The sequence below is a fragment of the Dasypus novemcinctus genome, chromosome 19 (genome assembly GCF_030445035.2).
Source record: "Dasypus novemcinctus isolate mDasNov1 chromosome 19, mDasNov1.1.hap2, whole genome shotgun sequence".
Classification (NCBI taxonomy): domain Eukaryota; kingdom Metazoa; phylum Chordata; class Mammalia; order Cingulata; family Dasypodidae; genus Dasypus; species Dasypus novemcinctus.
In genome coordinates this window covers 17,588,042-17,608,486 of record NC_080691.1, presented here as the reverse complement: position 1 = coordinate 17,608,486, position 20,445 = coordinate 17,588,042, and the positions used below count along the sequence as shown (strand labels likewise).

At 40.5% G+C, this 20,445-nt stretch overlaps 1 protein-coding gene across 1 annotated transcript; it reads left to right on the top strand.

Annotated features, from left to right (window-relative positions):
- The first annotated feature begins 9,071 nt into the window (after positions 1-9,071).
- TMED2 (transmembrane p24 trafficking protein 2) lies at positions 9,072-19,344 on the top strand. Its single transcript, XM_058281268.1, has 4 exons — positions 9,072-9,375; positions 10,779-10,971; positions 14,005-14,112; positions 17,867-19,344. Exons 1-4 carry the CDS (start codon positions 9,196-9,198, stop codon positions 17,989-17,991), a joined length of 606 nt encoding a protein of 201 aa, XP_058137251.1. The 5' UTR covers positions 9,072-9,195; the 3' UTR covers positions 17,992-19,344.
- Positions 19,345-20,445: the final 1,101 nt, after the last annotated feature.

Here is a 20,445-nt window from a genome sequence, read left to right as displayed (position 1 = left end):
GTCACTGCCATTCAAAGGCCCAAGGTGAGTGAGGCTCTATTTTGACAAATGCTTCAAAGTCACCAAGGCAGGGAACAAAGAAAGGCTAGAGTGCAACACTGGAAATTAAATGCTTTGGTCTGGAAGTGACAAACCTGGAAGATGAGACTTCCCTGAGCTCAGAAGGCTGGGAGAAATGGATGGCAGCTAGAAGCTCTGGTAACGGTCCTGACAAATGGTTCCTAAAGGGCACTAGCTCTATGTGGTAGAGCCACTCTTCTCTCTGTAAGAGATATTGTTTTGGCCACCCAGGATCCATCTCCCTTCTGGGAATAGCACTTCCATTTCCCTTGAGAGAACTTCCCCTCCCCAACGGCTAACTCTTAGTGGGCTGTCAATCAAGGGGCCCTGCGCTGGTAGGCAAAAGACTGATGTTTGAACAATCACACCCTCTCCTGCAATTTTGTCTTCTTTTTTTTTTTAATGCATACTTAACTATGATTTCATTACTCCTGGAATATCTTCATGTTCTGTCCTTGTATGCACTCTGCATACAAAGGTATTACTAGAATTTAAAAGTTTCTATCCAACTTTAAAAATTTTTTTTTAAATTTTAAAGTTTCATAGATCATAAAAAATGTTACATTAAAATATATAAGAGGTTCCCACATACCCCCAGACTCCTGATTCCTGAGCAGGGTAACCAGGGATGGGAACCATTTAGAGTTGATTTAGCTAACGGGTGGCACTCTGGAGAGGCTGAGGATTATCTCGTGTGCTAGACCTTCCAGAACTTCTCTCAAAACCTCATTACTCTTCTTCCCCAGGTTGGGCGGTTTAACTTTTCCTTTGATTCTGTGAGCAGAATTACCTGCTAGAATATTTTTCCCATTTATTTAGCTAGACTTGGTTTCTGTTGCTTGCAACCAGAGAAGTCTATCAATACATCAAAAGCATTGTTGCCAGCAAAAATGTTCCAAGTCCGCTCTGACTGTGACACTCCCTTGCTCAAAAAGCTTTTGGTGGCTTCCCATTGTCTACAGCAGGAGTTGGCAAACTTTTTAAAAAAAATAAAGGGCCTCGCAAGGAGTGTGCCCCGTAAGTGAGAGCCGCCTAGCGCCAAAGAAAGTGCAGCCTGCCTAAGAATGGCGCCACCCACACGGAGAAATGACACAAGATGATGCAGCAAAAAGAAACACAGAATCCCGTGCTGCTGACAACAGAAGTGGACAAAGAAGACGCAGCAAATAGACACAGAGAACAGACAACCGGGGTGGAGGGGGGAGGGGAGAGAAATAAATAAATCTTAAAAAAAATAAATAAATAAATAAAAATAAAGGGCCAGAGAGTAAATATTTTAGGTTTTGTGGGCCAGATGGTCTCTTTCACAATTACTCAGTTCTGCTGTCATACCTAGACAGCAGCCATAGATAGTATGTAAACAAAAGGGTGTGGCGGTGTTCCAGTAAAATGTTATTTACAAAGATAGGCATTGGGCTAGGTTTGGCCTACAGGCTGTAGTTTGTCAACCCCTGGTCTACAAAGTAAAATGAAAATTTATCACAGTACGTAAAATCCTCACACATTTCCCCAGTTACTGTCTCACTACACTTCCCTCCCTTCTACTCACCCTGTGCTGCTATCCCTGGGGCTGGCCTGCTTTCCCCTAACACTCTGAAACTTTTCTGCTCTTGTGCTTTTGGTTACACTAGGCCTCCTGCCTGCAATTCCCTTTCCATCTGTCACTGTTCACTGAAGTCCAATTATCTTTCAGTTCAGCTCTAACGCTACCTGTAATGCACAATGCGGTGTTGTGCTTTCTGACTGGTAACTGCACTCTGATTTTGGTTTTGGGGAAATCATTCCTTCCCTACTCAGACCATTTGGCTTGGAAGAGCCTGACATCTACAAGCCAGCTGTCATTACAGGGGTTGGCGTGCTCTCCTCTGGCCTCAGTGATTAGGGGTGGGGTGGCACGTGACCCAAATTGGCCCATCCCAGGACTTTTATGAGAAACGTTAGGGAAGAGGTGCTGTCCTTGAACTGGGGGTTCCTAGACTGCTGGGACGTATGTCTGGAGTTGCTGGCAGTCATCCTGCCCTTGTCTGGGAAAATGTGCCTGAGAATGAGAGACAGAGAGGGAGTCACACCTGATGACACCATTTTAGTGCCTGGATTCAGCCATACCTGCAAATTGCTCCCTCTTTGGCTTAAGCCAGGCTGTGTTCTATTACTATAACTCTCATGGTTGCTTTCCATGCCCTCACTCTCTCATTCTTTTTTGAGCAGGATTAGCTTAATCTGAGAGCTCAGTTTGAAACAATAAACTAGACATGTTCACCCCATGGGTCTTGGGACCCAGCACATCTGCTCCCTCGTACCATACGCTTTATTTATAAGGCAGAATTTATTTTTTAAAGATTTCTTTCTCTCTCTCCCACCCTTCCCTCTTGCCTGCTCTCTGTGTCCATTCGCTGTGTGTTCTTCTGTGTCCGTTTGTATTCTCATCAGGTGGCACTGTGGATCTGTGTGTCTTTTTGTTGTGTCATCTTGCTGCGTCAGCTATCTGTGTGTGTGGCACCAATCCTGGGCAGGCTGTGGTTTCGTGCAGGGCAGCTCTCCTTGCACAGGGGCCACTCCTTGCACAGGGGGGCACCCTTACACGGGGGTATCCCTGCTTGGGCCGGCACTCCTTATGGGCAGCAGCACTACACAAGGGCCAACTCACCACACGAGCCAGGAGGCCCTGGGTATCGAACCCTTGGACCTCCTATATGGTAGGTGGATGCTCTATCTTTTGAGCCATATCTGCTTCCCTACCATACGCTTTACATGATCAAGTTCTGCCCACACAGAGAGGCCAGTCTGGGCCTGAAGAGCCTGTGACTGAGAGGCCAAGTCCATGCTTCAATATTTATAACTAAATTTGGCTGCATTTATAAGCCACATTTTCCCAACATCAACATAAATAATAAGTTTTTTCAGATTGCCTTTTAAAAAAAAAAATCCCCCCCTTGTGGCTTTTTGTGTGCTGTCTGCTGTGTCCATCCACTGTGCATTCTTCTGTGTCCGTATTTATTTTTATTTATTCCCCCCTCCCGCGGCTTGCTTGCTGTCTGCTCTCTGTTTGTTTGCTGCGCGCTCTTCTGCATTTTTGCTTGTCTCCCTTTTTGTTGCATCACCTTGCTGAGTCAGTTATCCACAGTGCTTGTGGGCTGGGCTGCACTTCGTGGCGTGTGGGCTAGCCTGCCTTCACAAGGAGGTCCTGGCATGTGAACTCAGGGCCTCCCATATGGTAGACGGGAGCCCAACTAATTGAGCCACAGCTGCTACCCTAGATTGCCTTGTTTTAAAAAAATTTTTATCCACCCCTCCGTCCCTGAGAGGGCTCCCTTGTCTGTCTGCTTGTTGTCTACTTGTCTTCCTCAGAGGCACCAGGAACCAAACCAGGACCTTCCATGTGGGAGGCAGGCACCCAACTGCTTGAGCTACATCAGCTCCTCAATTACAATATTTTGATACAACATCTTTCTTACTTTTTTCTCTGATTTGCACATGTTTCACAATTCAGGACAAGGAAGGAATCTGCATCAGTCAGGGTCCAGTCAGAAAAAGAACCCACTCTAGGTCTTTCCAAAAGAGTTTTTAATATAGGAATTGGTTAAATGGGTGTTTAGCTATCTATTGCTGCATCACAAATTACCTCCAAACTTAGTGGATTAAAACAACAACAGTCATTTATTATCACTCACTGTTTCTGTGGGTCAGGAATTTGGAACAGTTTGGGCCAGGCAGTTCTGGCTCAGGGCTTCAGTCAAGATGGTGCTTCGAGCTGCAGTCATTTGAAGGTTTAACTGGGCCTGGGATCTGCCTCCCAACAGCTCTCTCACTGGCTGTTGGAGGGAGGCCTTAGCTCCCCTCCACCCAGGCTTCTCCTGAAGTTGCTGGTGTGTCTTCCCCCAGAGGAAGTGATTCTAGAGAGCAAGGTGGAATCAACAATGCCTTCTAAAGTCTAGTCTCGGAAGTCTCACTTCATCACATCTGCCACATTCTTCTCTGTAGGTGTGAGTCCCTAAGTCTGGTTCCCGTTAGAGGGGAGGGAATTAGGCCCTACCTTTTGAAAAAGAGGATCAACGAATTTATGTAAATATTTTAAAGCTAGGACAACAGGTCTTATAGAGCTGATGTCCACAGAGCTGATGGGCCTAACAGCAGGTGAAGAGGCAACTCAATTGGAGAAAGATGCCAACCCACTTAGGACTGGGGAACAGAGGGAGGAAGTGGAGTTACCAGAGCCTAGGAGCCAGGATCACTCAATAGAAGCTGGAACCCCAGAGGAGGCTGCCTGGTGGGAGCTGGGATCCTGGAAGAAGCAGCAGTTACTAGCGGAGTTGCTTTCCAAAGCAAAGCGAGGGAGACAAATGTCCTGGCTTCTCCTTTCCTCCTGCTTTGCAGTCCTCAGTCAGTGCCTCCAATTGGCTGAACCTACCAGGAAGCCAAAGGATAAGGAGCCTGGGAAATGTAGTTCCTGGGATGCAGAGGTAAGCCCAAAGGCCTGAGAATGGGTCTGAGAACAAAAGGGCAAATAACCAACATGGGGTTCCTCAAAGTCCATCAAAATGACTGACTTGATTAGGTGATGAATTCCTATTACTTTAAATATTAATATTATTCCTAAAGGAAAAAAAAGGAAAAAAAAAAAAAAAAAAAAGAAAACCTCCTAGTCTTCTTTAACCTCCCTTAATTTTTTTAAAAAAGATTTTATTTCTTTCCCCATCCCCCCACCCCCACTGTCTGTTCTCTTGTGTCCATTTGCTGTATGTTCTTCTGTGTCTGCTTGCATTCTCAGCGGCACCAGGAATCTGTGTCTCTTTTTTGTTGTATCATCTTGCTGCGTCAGCTCTCCCTGTGTGGGATGCCGCTCTTGGCAGGCTGCGCTTTTCACACGGGGCGGCTCTCCTTGTGGGGCGCATTCCTTGGGCGTGGGGCTCCTCTATGCGGGGTACACCCCTGTGTGGCATGGTACTCCTTGCGTGCAGCAGCACCGTGCGTGGGCCAGCTCACCACATGGGCTAGGAGGCCCTGGGTTTGAACCCTGGATCTCTTATATGGTAGGTGGACACTCTATTAGTTGACCCACATCTGCTTCCCTTCCCTAATTTTTATAAAGGTTTCTGTGGGACTAGAAGAAAGCAAACCCAGTTTTTGTGTGGCAACAGCCCCTCATTTTTCTTGTTAAAACTTATCAGCATTTGAGAACTGACTGATGGAATTATTACAAATCCCTCAACAATTTCTGACCTGGCTTCCTAGGTCTGCCACAACAAGTTTCTGATTCCAGGCAGAAATAACCTATTTTGTCCACTCAAGGTATATACCCAAGATAATTGAAAACATGTCCATGCAAAAACTTGTGCACAGATGTTCAAAGATGCATTATACATAATGGCCAAAAAGTGGAAAAACCCAAATGGCCACCAATTGATGAATGGATAAACAAAATGTGATAAATCCGAACAACAGAATATTATTGAGTCATAAAAAGTATGGAAGGATTGACATATGTGACAACATGAATGAACCTTGGAAACATGCTAGACGAAAGAAGCCAGTCACACAAAACCCACATTTTGTATGATTTCATTTATATGAAATGTCCAGAATAGGCAAATATGGAGATAGAAACTAGATCAGTGTCGCCAGGAGCTGGGGGTTGAACGGCATCTGGAGTGACTGCTAATGGGTAGGGGATTTCTTTTTGGGGTGATAGGAATGTTTTGAAATTAATAATAGTGATGGTTTTACAACTCTGCAAATATTCTATACAAATTGTAAATTTTAAAAGGGTGAATTGTATGGCATATGAATTATATCTCAATAAAGCTGTTTTTAAAAAAGAAAGAACTTTTGTGTAAAAGAAAACTTTTGTGTGATCTATGTATCTTTAAAACAAATATCACATCCAGAAAAAATAAAATAAAAAAGTAAAAAGAAAAAAGAAAGCACTAGGGAAGGAGATGTTGCTCAAGCAATTGAGCTCCTGCCCACCTCATGAGAGGTCCTGGGTTTGGTTGCCAGTTCCTCGAGAAGACGAGCTAGTGCGATGGGCAGGCGCAGCAAGCTGACGTAACAAGATAACACAACGAGAGGAAGACAATGAGAGACACAGCAAATCAGGGAGCTGAGGTGGCTCAAGTGACTGAACACCTCTTTGCTGCATGGGAGGTCCCAGGTTTGGTTCCCAGTGCCTGCTATAGAGAAGATGGGCAGACAGAGAGAGCACACAACAAATGGACACAGAGAGCAGACAGTGAGCTCAAACAACGAAGGATAAGGGGAATAAATAAAATAGTTAATAAATCTTAAAAAATAAAAATAAAAAGAAAGAACTTATTTTGTGTTGCACCTGATTGACCTCTGATTACTACAACATTAGAACAAAATCAAAACCTGTAATCAAGGAGCTACACCAAGGGAAACGGACTTTGGCCCAGTGGTTAGGGCGTCCGTCTACCATATGGGAGGTCCGCGGTTCAAACCCTGGGCCTCCTTGACCCGTGTGGAACTGGCCATGTGCAGTGCTGATGCGCGCAAGGAGTGCAGTGCCACGCAAGGGTGTCCCCCGCGTGGGGGAGCCCCACGCGCAAGGAGTGCGCCCGTGAGGAAAAGCCGCCCAGCGTGAAATGAAAGAGCAGCCTGCCGAGGAATGGCGCCGCCCACACTTCCCGTGCCGCTGACGACAACAGAAGCGGACAAAGAAACAAGACGCAGCAAATAGACACCAAGAACAGACAACCAGGGGAGGGGGGGAAATTAAATAAATAAATAAATCTTTAAAAAAAAAAAAAAAAAAAAAAAAAGGAGCTACACCAAGTAAATGATATTCCAAACATACCAACTTAGAAATATATAAGTATTTGAAAATGATTACTTCAGAATATTGATTAGAATGACCTTTTTTCTCTTTTCTCCATTTTTTAGAAAATAGTTAATAACTTTCATAATATGAAAAATAAATTTATGGACACCATGTTGCATCTCTGGTTTAGTCACCTTTGTATTTTCAAAAAGTTGGAACTGAATGTATTTAGGTGTGGGTTCTAGTCTCCAATTTGCCACAATCCTCCCTACTCCCTATTGCTTGAAGTAAGTGCCATCTCTCGTTCACTGAACTTGCTTGAGACCTGAAGGCATCTGAATGAGCCCCCTGATTTATATAAGACCCCCATGATACACAATTCATTATGTTCACCTGAGATGCTAAATGTACACATTTTAAATTCTTGATAGATGCCGCTAGAATATTATTTTATGAGCTCAAAAATTAATATTAACACAACTTCTAAATAAAAATAAAATTTTTCTTGTCACTTTCTAAAGCAGGGGCTCTTAACCTTTTTTGTTCCACTGATCCCTTTGCCAGTCAGGTGAAAACCACAGACCCCTTACTAAGTCCACACTATACTATGTATTATTCAATAAATACATCATACCCACACCCACAAGAATAATATGTTTTTGAATTTCAATTCAAGCTCATGGACCCCTTGTTAAAAACCCCTGTTCTAAAGAGTTGGGCTGCTCAGGAAGTGTGTAAGGGCTGTATCTATCAAGGTTCAGCAATAGAAAACTACAGAAGGTATCATAAGCAGAAAAAGATTTAATACCAGGAAAGAGAGGCTTATAAATTTGTTGGTAAGGCTCTACTTTGAGCCTCCCTTCAGTGATGACCCCTGAAATAACACTACAGAACTGACCTGCTATGGAAAGTACGACCTCTGCCACAGTCTGGAAGGTGGAAAATCAAGGGACTGCTGCTAAAACTCTTTGAGTTCAATATTATTCTGTTACAGTCAGGAAGCCTCCATCACTGCAGCTGCACCTGTTTCTTGACACCTGAAGCTGGAAACTGGATATTGAACCACCACTGCCCCCTACTGCTTGATGGTATTTGAAAAAAAAAAAATCCCCTAAACGTTCACATACATGGTGTCATTTGATCTTCATAACTTTATCAGCTAAGCAAGGCACACAGTATCATACCTTTTTCACAGACAAGGAAACTGAAGGATAACTAAGGTGACACAACTATGTGTGAAAGTGGAGTAGTGACCCAAGCCAGTTCGATTCAACTCAACTAACATGGAATTTGTGGACCACAGCTACAGGGCCTGAGAGCACTGTTAAGATTGGCATCTCATGACTGAGCCAAAGTAATAAACAAGTAACTATAATCCATCATGATTAATGATACTGGTGAAGTAGGAACAAATCTGCTTGTAGCACCGTAGGAAGGTGCTAGTATTTGGCAGGTTGTCTAGGAACATTTCGGAGAAAAATTGACATTTGAGTTGAGTTTTGAGGAAGGAGCAGGAATTCGCCAGAAGGCAAAGTGAGGAAAAAATCCTAGCAGCTTGCAAAAGCTAAGTGGCTATGGGTGGCTGCATAACTTTGGGGGAACGGGGAGAATTCCAACTTGGGAGAATTTGGACACAGTTAAAAATGTTTTTTTTTTTTGTAGTCGAGGTATTACACACACACACAGTAAAATAAAGGGCATTAATCTTAAGTATACAGATTCTTGATTTTTTTTCTAAATAAATGTAAATACTCAGGTACTCACCACCCAGGTGAAAATACAGAGCATTTCCAGTAGCCCAGCGGTTCCCTCGCGCCCCTTCCGGATGTGTACCGCTTCCACTTCCACGCCCCGCCCCAGTAAAGCAGGGTGTGTAGCGGGCGGGAGCGAGCAAAGCCTGCATAAAACCTCAAAGCCCGTAGATTCAGCAGCCACTAGATTCAGCAGCCACCTCCCATTTCCTCCGCTCTTACCGCTGTGCCCGAATCTTTCGCCATCCTTCTGTACAACCCCAAGACAGACCTGCCGGGACAGGGAAAGGTTCTCGATACTACTACTTCCTAGTGTATTCCACAAGGTGTTTACTTTATGCTTAAGTCGGCGAAGGACGATGGTTTTTGATCCTTAGGAGCCGCCGTCCAGGCTCGGACCATGTGGAGTCGCTATGTCCCTCGGCGGCCGCCGTTCGTCCATTACGTGGCAGCTGCCGGCGCCCGCCAATCTGCGGCGCCCGCATCAGCCGCCTTGGTTGGCGCAGACGGAAGGGGCGGAGCTGAGGCGGCAGGGTCTAAGAAGGCAGCGGTGGCGGCGGCTGAGGAGGCCGCGTTCCCGGTCCTGGCCTCGGCCCCAGCTCCACCATGGTGACGCTCGCCGAGCTGCTGGTGCTCCTGGCCGCACTCCTGGCCACGGCCTCGGGCTACTTTGTTAGCATCGATGCGCATGCCGAGGAGTGCTTCTTCGAGCGGGTCACCTCGGGCACCAAGATGGGCCTCATCTTCGAGGTGGCCGAGGGTGGCTTCCTGGACATCGACGTGGAGGTGCGGGCGCGTTGCCCGTGGCTGAGGCGGGGCGCGTGGCCGTTCGGGGGTTGGCAAGGACCGGGCCCGCGCGGGGCCCGAGGGAGGGTGGAGCCTGGAGGCCGCTCTCCGAGTCCTGGGAGGGGCCTGGGCCGACCCCCGCCCGGAGCCCCCCTAACCGCCCTTTTCCCCGCGGACTCCCAGGGTTGCGGGATAAGAAGCCGTTGCTTTGGTTCTCCGCCTGAATGGCATGCTCCCGTTGGAATCTCTGGCCGAGCTTTGTCCCCCAGGCGCCGCGTGTCAGCTCCGGGCCCTGAAGGTGCTTCCCAGTCGAGGCTAGGTGGTGGCAAGGCGCGAACCTGTCAGCCGCTGATTTCTTTCGTGTGGCGGATTAATGTTGGAACGTGGCCTGGAAACTTTTGAAAGAGTAAAGAGGATCTGTTGAGTAATGTTAGGCAGACATTTGCGATGTGTTTTTATTTCGCAAAGAAACAACTTGAAAGTTTTACCCGTTTTTACACAAGTCTTTTGTCTCCGAATATCTCGTTGAGCCATCTCTGACTAGGAGAGAGGTGGAGTTGGATCATGCATTTTAGGTATAATGCCTGAGGTGAAGTATCAGAAGAAATGAAATTATTTTAAGAAGCAAGCAGTCCCTACATCTCTGCCCATATCTTTTTGTAAACCAAAAGAATGATTTACCTCTAATTTTCTTTAGGAAACCAGGTATATTAACATTTAAATTATTTTGTTAGCATGACTAATTTGATTAATGTATTTTCTGATTGACAGTATCAGAACTAGTCACCAAATGCAAGTGAAGTCCAAAATTAATGGTATAATGGGAGGAGAGACTGTTGGAGTTAGCGAAGTCCTTAGAGATCAGTGTTTCCAGGCTTTGCCGGTGACAGGGACTTTGTGGAAATGACCACGGCCTAACTGCTGACCTGTGGTAGAAGTAGGATGACCACGTGGGTGTCCTTATTTCCAGTCTTAAATCTTCAGGCATTTCAGAAAAAGTAGAATCCTTCACTACCTGGCAGTTCGCAATCAGGAGACCCTTGAAATATTACTTGATAAAGAATTGTTTTTTAAAGAGAGTTATTTTTATTTGGGTTTTGACATCAGCCACATGCTTCCATGTTTGTTGGTGGTATTAGACTGCTTGGAGACAGTGTATAAGGTACAGCTTGTTTCTGAGGGGCTTACATTTCACTTGGTGTTTTAGAGAGCCACTTGGTCTACCCTTGGTTCATAAGTGGGAGAACTGCCGCCCAAGGAGGTTACTGTCACTTACTTGAAGTGGTGCTGAGTGAAAATGACATTTTTCTGTGCATTTCCCACTGTCAAAACAGATGATATATCAAGTTTATAATTAAAAAAAAAACTTCATAACATATCATGTATTTCTTTCCTGCTTCCAGATTACAGGGCCTGATAATAAAGGAATTTATAAAGGAGACCGAGAGTCCAGTGGAAAATACACATTTGCTGCTCACATGGATGGAACATATAAGTTTTGTTTTAGTAATAGAATGTCAACCATGACTCCAAAGATAGTGATGTTCACCATTGATATTGGGGAGGCCCCAAAAGGACAAGACATGGAAACAGAAGGTGAGGTGAACATTCAGAAGATTTCCAGCACATTCTAAGAGTTAATTTTAAAAATTCTATACACCTTTATCCATATGAATGGAAATAACATATTTTCATTTATTATGTCTGGTTCATTCACTGCTCTTAAAACCAAACAGCCTTTTGTGAAATATACTTATTTAATCAAATCTCATAATAAGTTTTTGGAAGCTAATAATTATTTTTTAGTTCTTTGTGGTTGCCCCTTCCTATAGCTTTTCTTAGTCACTTTATGTTCTTGTCAGCATCTAGGTTACATGTTTCTTAGGTTCTTTCTTCTGTTAATTTGCAATTAGTGGTGTATGCATCTTTATTTGCTCATTTGTGTACATGACTGATTTAGCTAAACTTTTTGTTGTTGGATTTTTGTGTTTCTATCTTACACTTTTCTTTAGGTGGTGGAGAAACCTGGGATGGTATGTGGACTGCTGTTTGACAGCATCTTGTCTTTTTGCATATATTTGTTGGCTGATGTTTAATTTTGCTTTCCTTTTTTCTAACCTCAGCTTGTTAGCATGAGAATGTTTTTTTTCTCTTTAAAAAAATCCTACAACTAATTAGATTGACTGTTTTTTGGTAGTTTTTTATTCGTTGACAGGTTATATGGGTTAGGTAATTTTAAATTAATTGCACTGAAAACACAGTGACTGACATTTTAGGAGTAACATTTTTGCTTTTCAAGTGAATTTTGAAGGGGGGAAAGATGGAGCTGTAACTGGACAAGTGAAAGTCTTAATTAAACAAGTTAATTGCAAACAGTTCTGATGACTTTGTAGGAAGTGTTTTGTAAGCTTGTTTTTACCATTATTAAATTTTTCTGCCTTGAAACCTGGTTGAATATGAAATGAAATTCTAGGAGCTATGTCTAGATAGGGTGAGAAAAGCTCTTAGCCATGTTGCAGTGAGTAATTTGTATTGTTTAGCTGCCCAGCCATGAATCCTGAATTGGTTCTCCTGGGTAGATTGCTTACCAGGACGAGCACATTAGGAATTTTTTTTTTTTTTTTTTTTTTCCAGTAATACATTCTTGGAGTTTTGGGAGCTAGCAATTGTTCAACCCATTTAGTATTATTAGCATGGTAACTGTTCTAGATGTTGAGCAGTTGAGTAGAGAACTACTATAAAAAAAGCGAAGTGTTACGTTTTGAAATCTATAGATTTTAGAGAACAATAAATACTACTTAGTGCTGGTTTTCAGGACCATTTGCAGGGTACGATTTACCAATTTCAAGGAGACTTCGGAGTTTTGAAGGGCTTTGTGTTACTCATTTTCTAGAAATTGGTCCTTTGTAAATAGTTAGAAAATATTGGCTGATGAAACTTCTTTAACACAATATCTAAAATTCCTGTGTTTGCTTGTCATTGTCAGGGAATGGCAGCTGTTAAAACAAGTCTTCCTGTAAAGCAGCAGTTCTCAGCAGGGGCAGTTTTGTTCCCCAGGGGCATTTGGCAATAGCTGGAGCCATTTTTGATTCTCAGGTCTGGGTGGAGGGGTTTTGCTGGCATTAGTGAGGAGAGTCCAGGGATGATGCTAAACATCCTACAATGTGTTGGACAGCTTCCCACAACAAAAAAATAATCTGGTCCAAAATGTGAACAGTGCTGCTCCTAAGAAACCTGCTCTAAAGATTCTGTGAAGTGCATGGGCTTCTAAATTTAAGCTAGTTAGGGATGATTTGAGATTCCAGCCTAACTATTTTTAAAATGATAGGGGTTCTTGGCTTTTCTTAAGAAAGTTAGGATTATCTCTGGCAATCTGGAATCTCAGATGTGGCTCAATCCTGGTCATTGATGAAGGGGTCTCCCTGTTCCCCTGAAATCCAAATTTTCCCTCCTACTTGACTGTTCATTGTAATAATATAGCACTACCTAGAAGCATACATTTATTCTTCAGATATTTAGTGTACCTTTTATTTATTTCTGGTTAAAGAGGATACCTGGTTGAAAACCTTGATTGCTGAGAGCTTGTTTCTTTACTTGCAATGCCTGCTATTACCCACTGTAGTAAAATATTGCTTTGATTGTCATAGAAGAACATTAGAGTTGGTGTGGATTTTCCCAAGAATATCTCATGTTTTTCTCTGCTCTGCTTCATAGAGATTAAAAGTCTGTTTAGAGGCTGCTCTTAAATTAACATTAGAGTTCTATGATTAGAAAGAGTAGCTTTTATTTTAGTTTCAATACTGATATTTATAAGGTTTTAAAAATATATGTATTTTGCACTCTCTTTTTTTCCTTTAGTCTTCTACTTCTTCTTTCTCAGGGTTTTGTTTTGTTTTTTGAGATACTGGGATTGGGGATTGAACCCAGAACTTTATATGTGGGAAGCCGGTGCTCAACCACTGAGCCACATTGGCTTCCCTGAGTTGGATTTATCATTTGTTTGCTTGTTGTTTTTAGGAGGCACTGGGAACTGAACCTAGGACCTCCCTTGTGGGAAGCTGGCGCTCAACCACTCGAGCCATATCCACTCCCACTCTCAGGGGTTCTTAACCTTTTTTGTTCCATGGACCCCTTTGCCCAGTCAGGTGAAAGCCACAGTCCCCTTACTAAGTCTACACTATACTGTGTATTATTTAATAAATATGTCACACCCACATGTTTCCACAAGACTAATGTTTTGTTTTTGTTTTTGTTTTTTTTAAATTCAAATTTAAAGTTCAAGTTCCTGGACCTTCTGTTAAGAACCCCTGTCCTATCTGGTTAGCAGTTTTAGTGTATAGTGAACTTCACTTAGCAGCAATTTATTAGAAGAAATTTCTTACCGTTGCTTTCCTTTAGTTAGCATTGTCTAGTATGTTTCCTACCCTGAAACTAGGTTTCTCTAGTGGGAATGGATTTAAAGCTTTGAGAATTAAATTGTCAAGACTGGTCCAAAATAATATCTAAACCATTTCTAAAAATAGTTTCTTTTATATGCTTTCTCTTGAGGAACGTATTTTTCATAAGTATTTTTCAGTAAGAGACTATCAAATACATGCTATTTTTTATCATTTTTTAATCTTCCTATAGCTCACCAGAACAAGCTGGAAGAAATGATTAATGAACTAGCAGTGGCGATGACAGCTGTAAAGCATGAACAAGAGTACATGGAAGTTCGGGAGAGAATACACAGAGCGAGTGAGTTAATGCTTTAACTTTGCAGCAATGTCTGGTGGCCACAAAATGGTGAGGGATCATATTGCTCAAGAGCTTTCTTGTGTTTTCCTCACTTGGTAATTTTGCAAACATATCATACTAAAGCATTGATTTACAAAAGTGCCTAGTCAAAGACATTCTTTAAATACTCATATTTATAGAGCTTTGTACTAAACCAGTCTATTATTGATAAATCCGTTCTAAAATAAAAAATGTTATTAAAATTCAGAACAAGCTTTTAAGAGTTTTAAAATGTATAGTCAGCCAAGGAATAAGCTAATAGTTTTCTTAAGGAGAAGGGAAAAACATATCATAAAATGATATTGCATTGGTTTTTGATCACATACCTGAAACTTTTGTGCCACTGTGATTAATATTAATATGCTGAGATTTAGTTGTTTTTTTTTTTCTTCTCTAAAAAAGGAAGTTTTAGTCTTGTTAGAATAGAAAACATTAAAGCATTAGTATAGGCAGTCACCAGGTAAAGATTGGTTTGGGTTCCCAAGTTTGTAATTTGGGAACTTGGAACGTATTTCTACAGAAATAATAATTGAAATCCTGTGTTAGGTTGCAACAGCCTTTTTATCCCATGATAACACCATTAAATATTATACTTTTGCATTTAAATTTACAACACAGATTAAATACCATTCAGATCCAGGTCCATACACATTGTTCAGTGTTTTTATTCTCCCAAGTAGTTCTTGAGGATAGATCTCACTGGGAGCAAGCCCTGTCTCCAAGTGCAAATTGATTTATAAATCATTAGGAATGTTTGTTCTGAGGATGGGGTGGGGACTGGTGAGAAGATCTACTCAAAGAGATAAGCACAGCTTGAATTTCTTTAAGGTACGGCTTCTGTACTTTTCACACTCTTAACATCCATTCCGTGCCACATATGGAAATGAGCCTCAGGACCTGGGAACAGCCTGTCAGAATAATGTGTAAATGAAACAAATTGGACAAGTGCATGTTTACATTTCTGTGCTATATTTCAGAGCTGAAATCATAGTTTTCTAGATGTTGAAACACTTGGATTTTATAAGTACCTGATGAGGTCATCAGGTAAATGAAAGAACTTTAGAAAAAATTCTCACTTCTGATCTTTTCTAATACTTGACAGATGCCATCAAGAATAAAGAGTAAGTGTTAAGGTAGAAAAAATTGTGTGTGTATTTGTGTGTATATGTATAAAATGCCACCAGAACTAAACTAGAATACACTCTTCCAGAATATTGTCCCAAGTTGTTTAAGTTACATGTTTAAGTTAAAGATACCTTCTACTATTCAAGGAAAAAAATGTTTTAAATAATTTAAATAGGACTGGATGGTATCTGTTGTTTAGGGATTTAAGAGATTGGAACATTCCAGCACACGTTCCTGGCTGAGGAAGGCTGGCTGGGAATTCCAGCCTCTGGATGCCCAGAAGCTCATTCCAGGACTGTGACGCGTCTGTGCTCCAGCCTCACTCAGCCTTACTGTCCTCTGATCCTCTCTGTATGAAGTTTAAAATAAAGCTTTCCAAGATGCAAAGAAAAAAAAAAACAAATGGGAGAAGAGGACCTATCCAGTTCCTCCACCCCTACCTTTTTAAGGGTGGAATTAAGCATGGGATGGTCCAAGGCTAATACATAACCATCTGTCTTCTACCATGATTCGTTCTCCTTTCCTCCACTCTTAACCTTCTTACCCTTTGGGATTTCTCTTTTCTCTCCCTTAGTTGACAGGGACCCATTTGTTAGTTACCTTGCCTCAGGTGGGGACCAGCCTATTCTGGGGTAAGAAGGACACTGAAAAAGTCTGAGGGCTAAGGACTTTGATTGCTTTGCAGTTTTAAGTAGTTCAGACCAAATGACCTTAAAGGGATAGGAAGAAAATAGGCTAGAGAAAGCACCCTTCATTCATTCTGTAGGGGCATCTAACCTTATTCTCTGACCCTGAATTGGAGCTGAGATACTCCTGTATTTATTTTGCAAATAGAGGTCTTAATAAGACTTCATCTTAGAAGTATTTGCAGTCTGTTGAATAGAATTTTCAGATATTCAGTTTAATTTGCAAAATTCAGTTTAATTTGCAAATCAAATGGTTCTTACAATGTTTGTTTTTAGCACCTCTTCATACTGTACTCCTCAAAGATGAATGTAATGATTTACTATGGTGTTGTAATATACTGTTACTTCTGTATCAGCTAATAGCTAATATGCAGTTGGGTTGGGGGCAATATCTTAGATATACTTACCTAGATGATTACTTTCCTATGCTATACCTCAGTATATTCTATAAATGAAGGGAGATATAAATATTTCTTTTTTATATTCACAACTAAGAGACTATGGCATGTAAAACTCAGATTATAATCTTTTATCATTAGAGGAGAAAAGACAACACATACTTAAAAATTTGGAAGATACGGAAAAATGTAACGAAATAAAAACCATCAAAGCCTGTTATATAAGAATAATCACTGTTAACATTTTAGTCTGTTTATTCTCAGCCTGCTTTTCTTATTGCTAGGAATAGGAATTTTTATAAAGGTGATTTCGTGTAATCTTAATATTGTTTCTAAAACATGTTAAAAAAGCACTTTCTGTATCTTTTAACCTTTGCTTAATGTTTTAAAGTATTTACTTAACCATTCCTCTTTCAGATGCAATCTTAAAATGATACAATTACTAAGTTTTCAACAGAAGCAAACTTCATAGAATTAGTAATAAAGTTTAAGTGATTTTCATGGTTTTTAGAGTTCTGGTTAGTGTTCTTAGGCATGTGTTCTCTTACTCTGGAAAAAAAATCTTATGCCTTTGAGTAACTGTAAGTTAGCCTTTTGAAAACATGTTAGTCTACTAGCTATTACAATTTTAGTAAATCTTTACATCAATAGTACATATGCATCTAAAAATACAGCAGGCACTTATTCAGCTGATTATTGTTATATATATTGCTAATTGTAATTCTTTTTACATTGGGCATTTGCAGAAAAATCAAACTACTACCTAGTAGATTAAAAAAATAAGTTCATAGAATTTGATCAGAGACTTGAAAGAACATGACATGATTTCAGCAGAGTAAATTAATGTAAGGCTGTTACCTTAAGGATCAAATCCTTGACAGTAGGATAAATGATGAAATTGGTTAAAGATTGTTTTGTATTTGATAGTCTTCAGTAACTGCTAGTATTTGTTCATGAAATGGAGAAACCTCTCCCATCCAAAACAAATGCCAAGTACATAGTAGGTGCTCAATAAATATTTGTTGAATATGTGTTTAATGAAGAAGATTCTGAGACTGACACATTTTGACTTTGTAGGTAGTGCTTTTTGGGTAGCTCTGTGATTTTGGGATAATCTCTATTTTATTTTTAAAAAATTCTTTTGATTTGGTCTTAAGTATTGTAAAATGGAGGGCATTTCAGTGGTGACTAGGGAAGAAGGTTGGATTGGGTTTTAACTCTAAAAATGTTACCCTGGGCAAGTCGCTTTTCCTCTGTTCCCCATTCCTATGAAGAATGGGCTTAACTATATTCAGTGAATCCTTAAAGGTCCCTTTTAAATCTAAAATTCTCTGCTTCTAAGAATGTTAAGTTCCTCGGGGACAAAAGACTAAGTATTTAGAGTACTAAGAATGGTGTATAAAATAATGCTTTCACACAGAGTAATGATCAGGGTATAATTTATGCCTGTGCTTTTTTTTCCCCCCTTTTGTTGTTTGTTAAATTTTGTTTGTTTGTCCTCAACAGTCAATGACAACACAAACAGCAGAGTGGTCCTTTGGTCCTTCTTTGAAGCTCTTGTTCTAGTTGCCATGACATTGGGACAGATCTACTACCTGAAGAGATTTTTTGAAGTCCGGAGGGTTGTTTAAACGCCTTTTTCTCATATCTCACTGTTTACCAAACACCTTGGTCACAATAATGTCATTAGTTTCTGTGTTTATTTTCTGAACTGTACATTCACAGCTTATGTTTCTTTGTTAGTTATATACGGGGAAAAACATCAAATGAAAATTTGACATTTGATTGGCGTTATTTCTTATTTAGAGTCTGCCTCCATTATACAGGTCCTTCCAAAACTCAAACACTATAAGTGAAATATAGGAGTGTAGTTCTTTTTAATATCTTCCTTTTCTTTTGTTTTCATAATAAAACGCAGTTTGTTCAAGAAATCAGCACAAAGGCTGATAGATTTTACTAAAATAACTGCATTCTTTGTATCCCTCCCCTGCAGTTTGAGTCATTAAAGATTCATTTGTTCAGTTCTTAGGAGAAACCACAGTCTGCATCTTTTTTCTGCCCTATCTACTGGCACAGCTCTCTGGAGTATGCTACTGTGGTTGGGTGCTTTTATACTTTCTTTCTTGATTTTGCTTTAAAAATAAGACTTGCCCCACAAACATTCCCCCCCTAAATTTTTACATTGAACCTTAAGACGCAATCACCTCCATGTAAGTTGATGACAGAAGCAGCTAGTAACTATTTTTTGGTTTCTGCCTAACCTTGTGAGAAGTCTCTATTAAAGCAAATTCTCTGGGTGTTTCAGCAAATGGTAGCTTTTTCTTTGTGTGCTGGCATTCACTTTCTCCACTCTTGGAACGTTGGAAGTATATATTCTTGCAATTGGAAAAATCTGGATATCTGATGTCAAAGGTTAAAGCCTCTTGGATTTCATTGCAATGATATACAGCCACTATTTTATTTTTGATCAGTGGCATTTTGGGCCACTATTTAATTAGTGTACTGAACATCAGTGTCAGTACTAGGGTTTTGTTTTTGTTTCTCTTGGGTCTTTCATTTTTGGCACATGTGAATTTTGTATAAAATGAAATGACTTTCTCTTGGTCTCTGATGATGGGTTTAAAATTAAAGGAGCATCTGGTTTGGTGTGGGAATGATCCAGGATTATGTTGTGACTGATATATTAGTTACTTGTACATTTTTTTTGGATCTTTGCAAGGGGAAAACTATAAGTAACAAGTTTTATATAATTATTTAAATTTGTTACAGGTTTTCATGTTCAGGATAAACAATTTTTTTTTAACTTGGGTGAAAATACTTGCAACAGTTTTTTGATAAGGTGACTGTGTTTCCACCTTAGGACAACTGTTGCATGCCAATTATTTTTGTGCGTGTAAAAACACTTCAAAATTAAAAGATGTAAATTTAAAATTGGTTGTGTATATGCCCCAGGTTCAGTAAATAAACAATTCTTTTTAAAAACAGTCATAGTAGTCTGTGTTTTATATGATAATGATGGTTAATGCACAATTGTTGAATACCACCAACTTTCTATTCATATTTGAAGTGAAACATGCCCTTTTTTTTTTTTAGTATGCCTTTTGTAAATGTCTATGATTATATCAACTTGAGGGTAATGAACAGGAACCAACTTTTAAATTTTCCTGTGTAGTTCTTTTGATGAGTCAGTATGAACATTTCAAGTTTTGTTTTTTATTTGGAAAAAAAAGTTTGAACATTTTCATTCAACCACCCTGGTATATGGATGTGGAGTGGGTTTTGGAGAATTTAAATGATTTGCCCAAGGCTCCCAGGTAAAAGTGAATGATAGAACTCTCTGCCTTTAAAAATTTCCTCTTTCTGTTATAGAGCAGTGCTAGTAATGAAATAAACTATTTACTGAGCACTATTGTCCTGGCACTATGCTAAGCACTTTTACACAGTCTGTCTCATTTATTCCTCAAAACAACTCTTAACCCTGGGAGACGAGGAACAGTCTTGGAAAGGGACCATGATCACAAAGCAAGCAAAGAGAGCCCACAATACTAAATCAGCTATGCTCTTTCCCCTTATGTCTTTGCTTTCAGAGCTTTGTGGGCTGTTTTTGTAAGTCCCATTTTATAAAACAGTTGCCAAATGTTTTTTGATGAGCTCACATTTCAGTGAAAATCTTGCTTTAGGCTTTTCCGTTTCACTTTATTTAGTTTTAGATGACTGGAATGTTAGCACCAGTACTGTCCCCATTCATTTATCCCACAGAATTTTGAGAAACTGCAGTTCTTCTTGCTGGGATAACGAAAATAGGAATCCCCACTGTCATGGACTTTGCCTTTTAATGGGGGAAGGGAATCTAATATACATGCTAGGGAGGAAAACTAAAGCAGGGTAAGCTGTTCAGTTCCTAGGGCAGGAAGACAAAACTGAGATGACATTTGAAAAGTCTTGTTGGATCTAAAGGAGCAAGTCACGAACATAACGGAGAACATACGTCCTCACAGAACCCAACATAAAATTCGTGGGCAATAAAATCTTGTTAAATGAAAGAGCGAGAATAAATGAATGGCTAAGCCAGTGATGAACGCGAG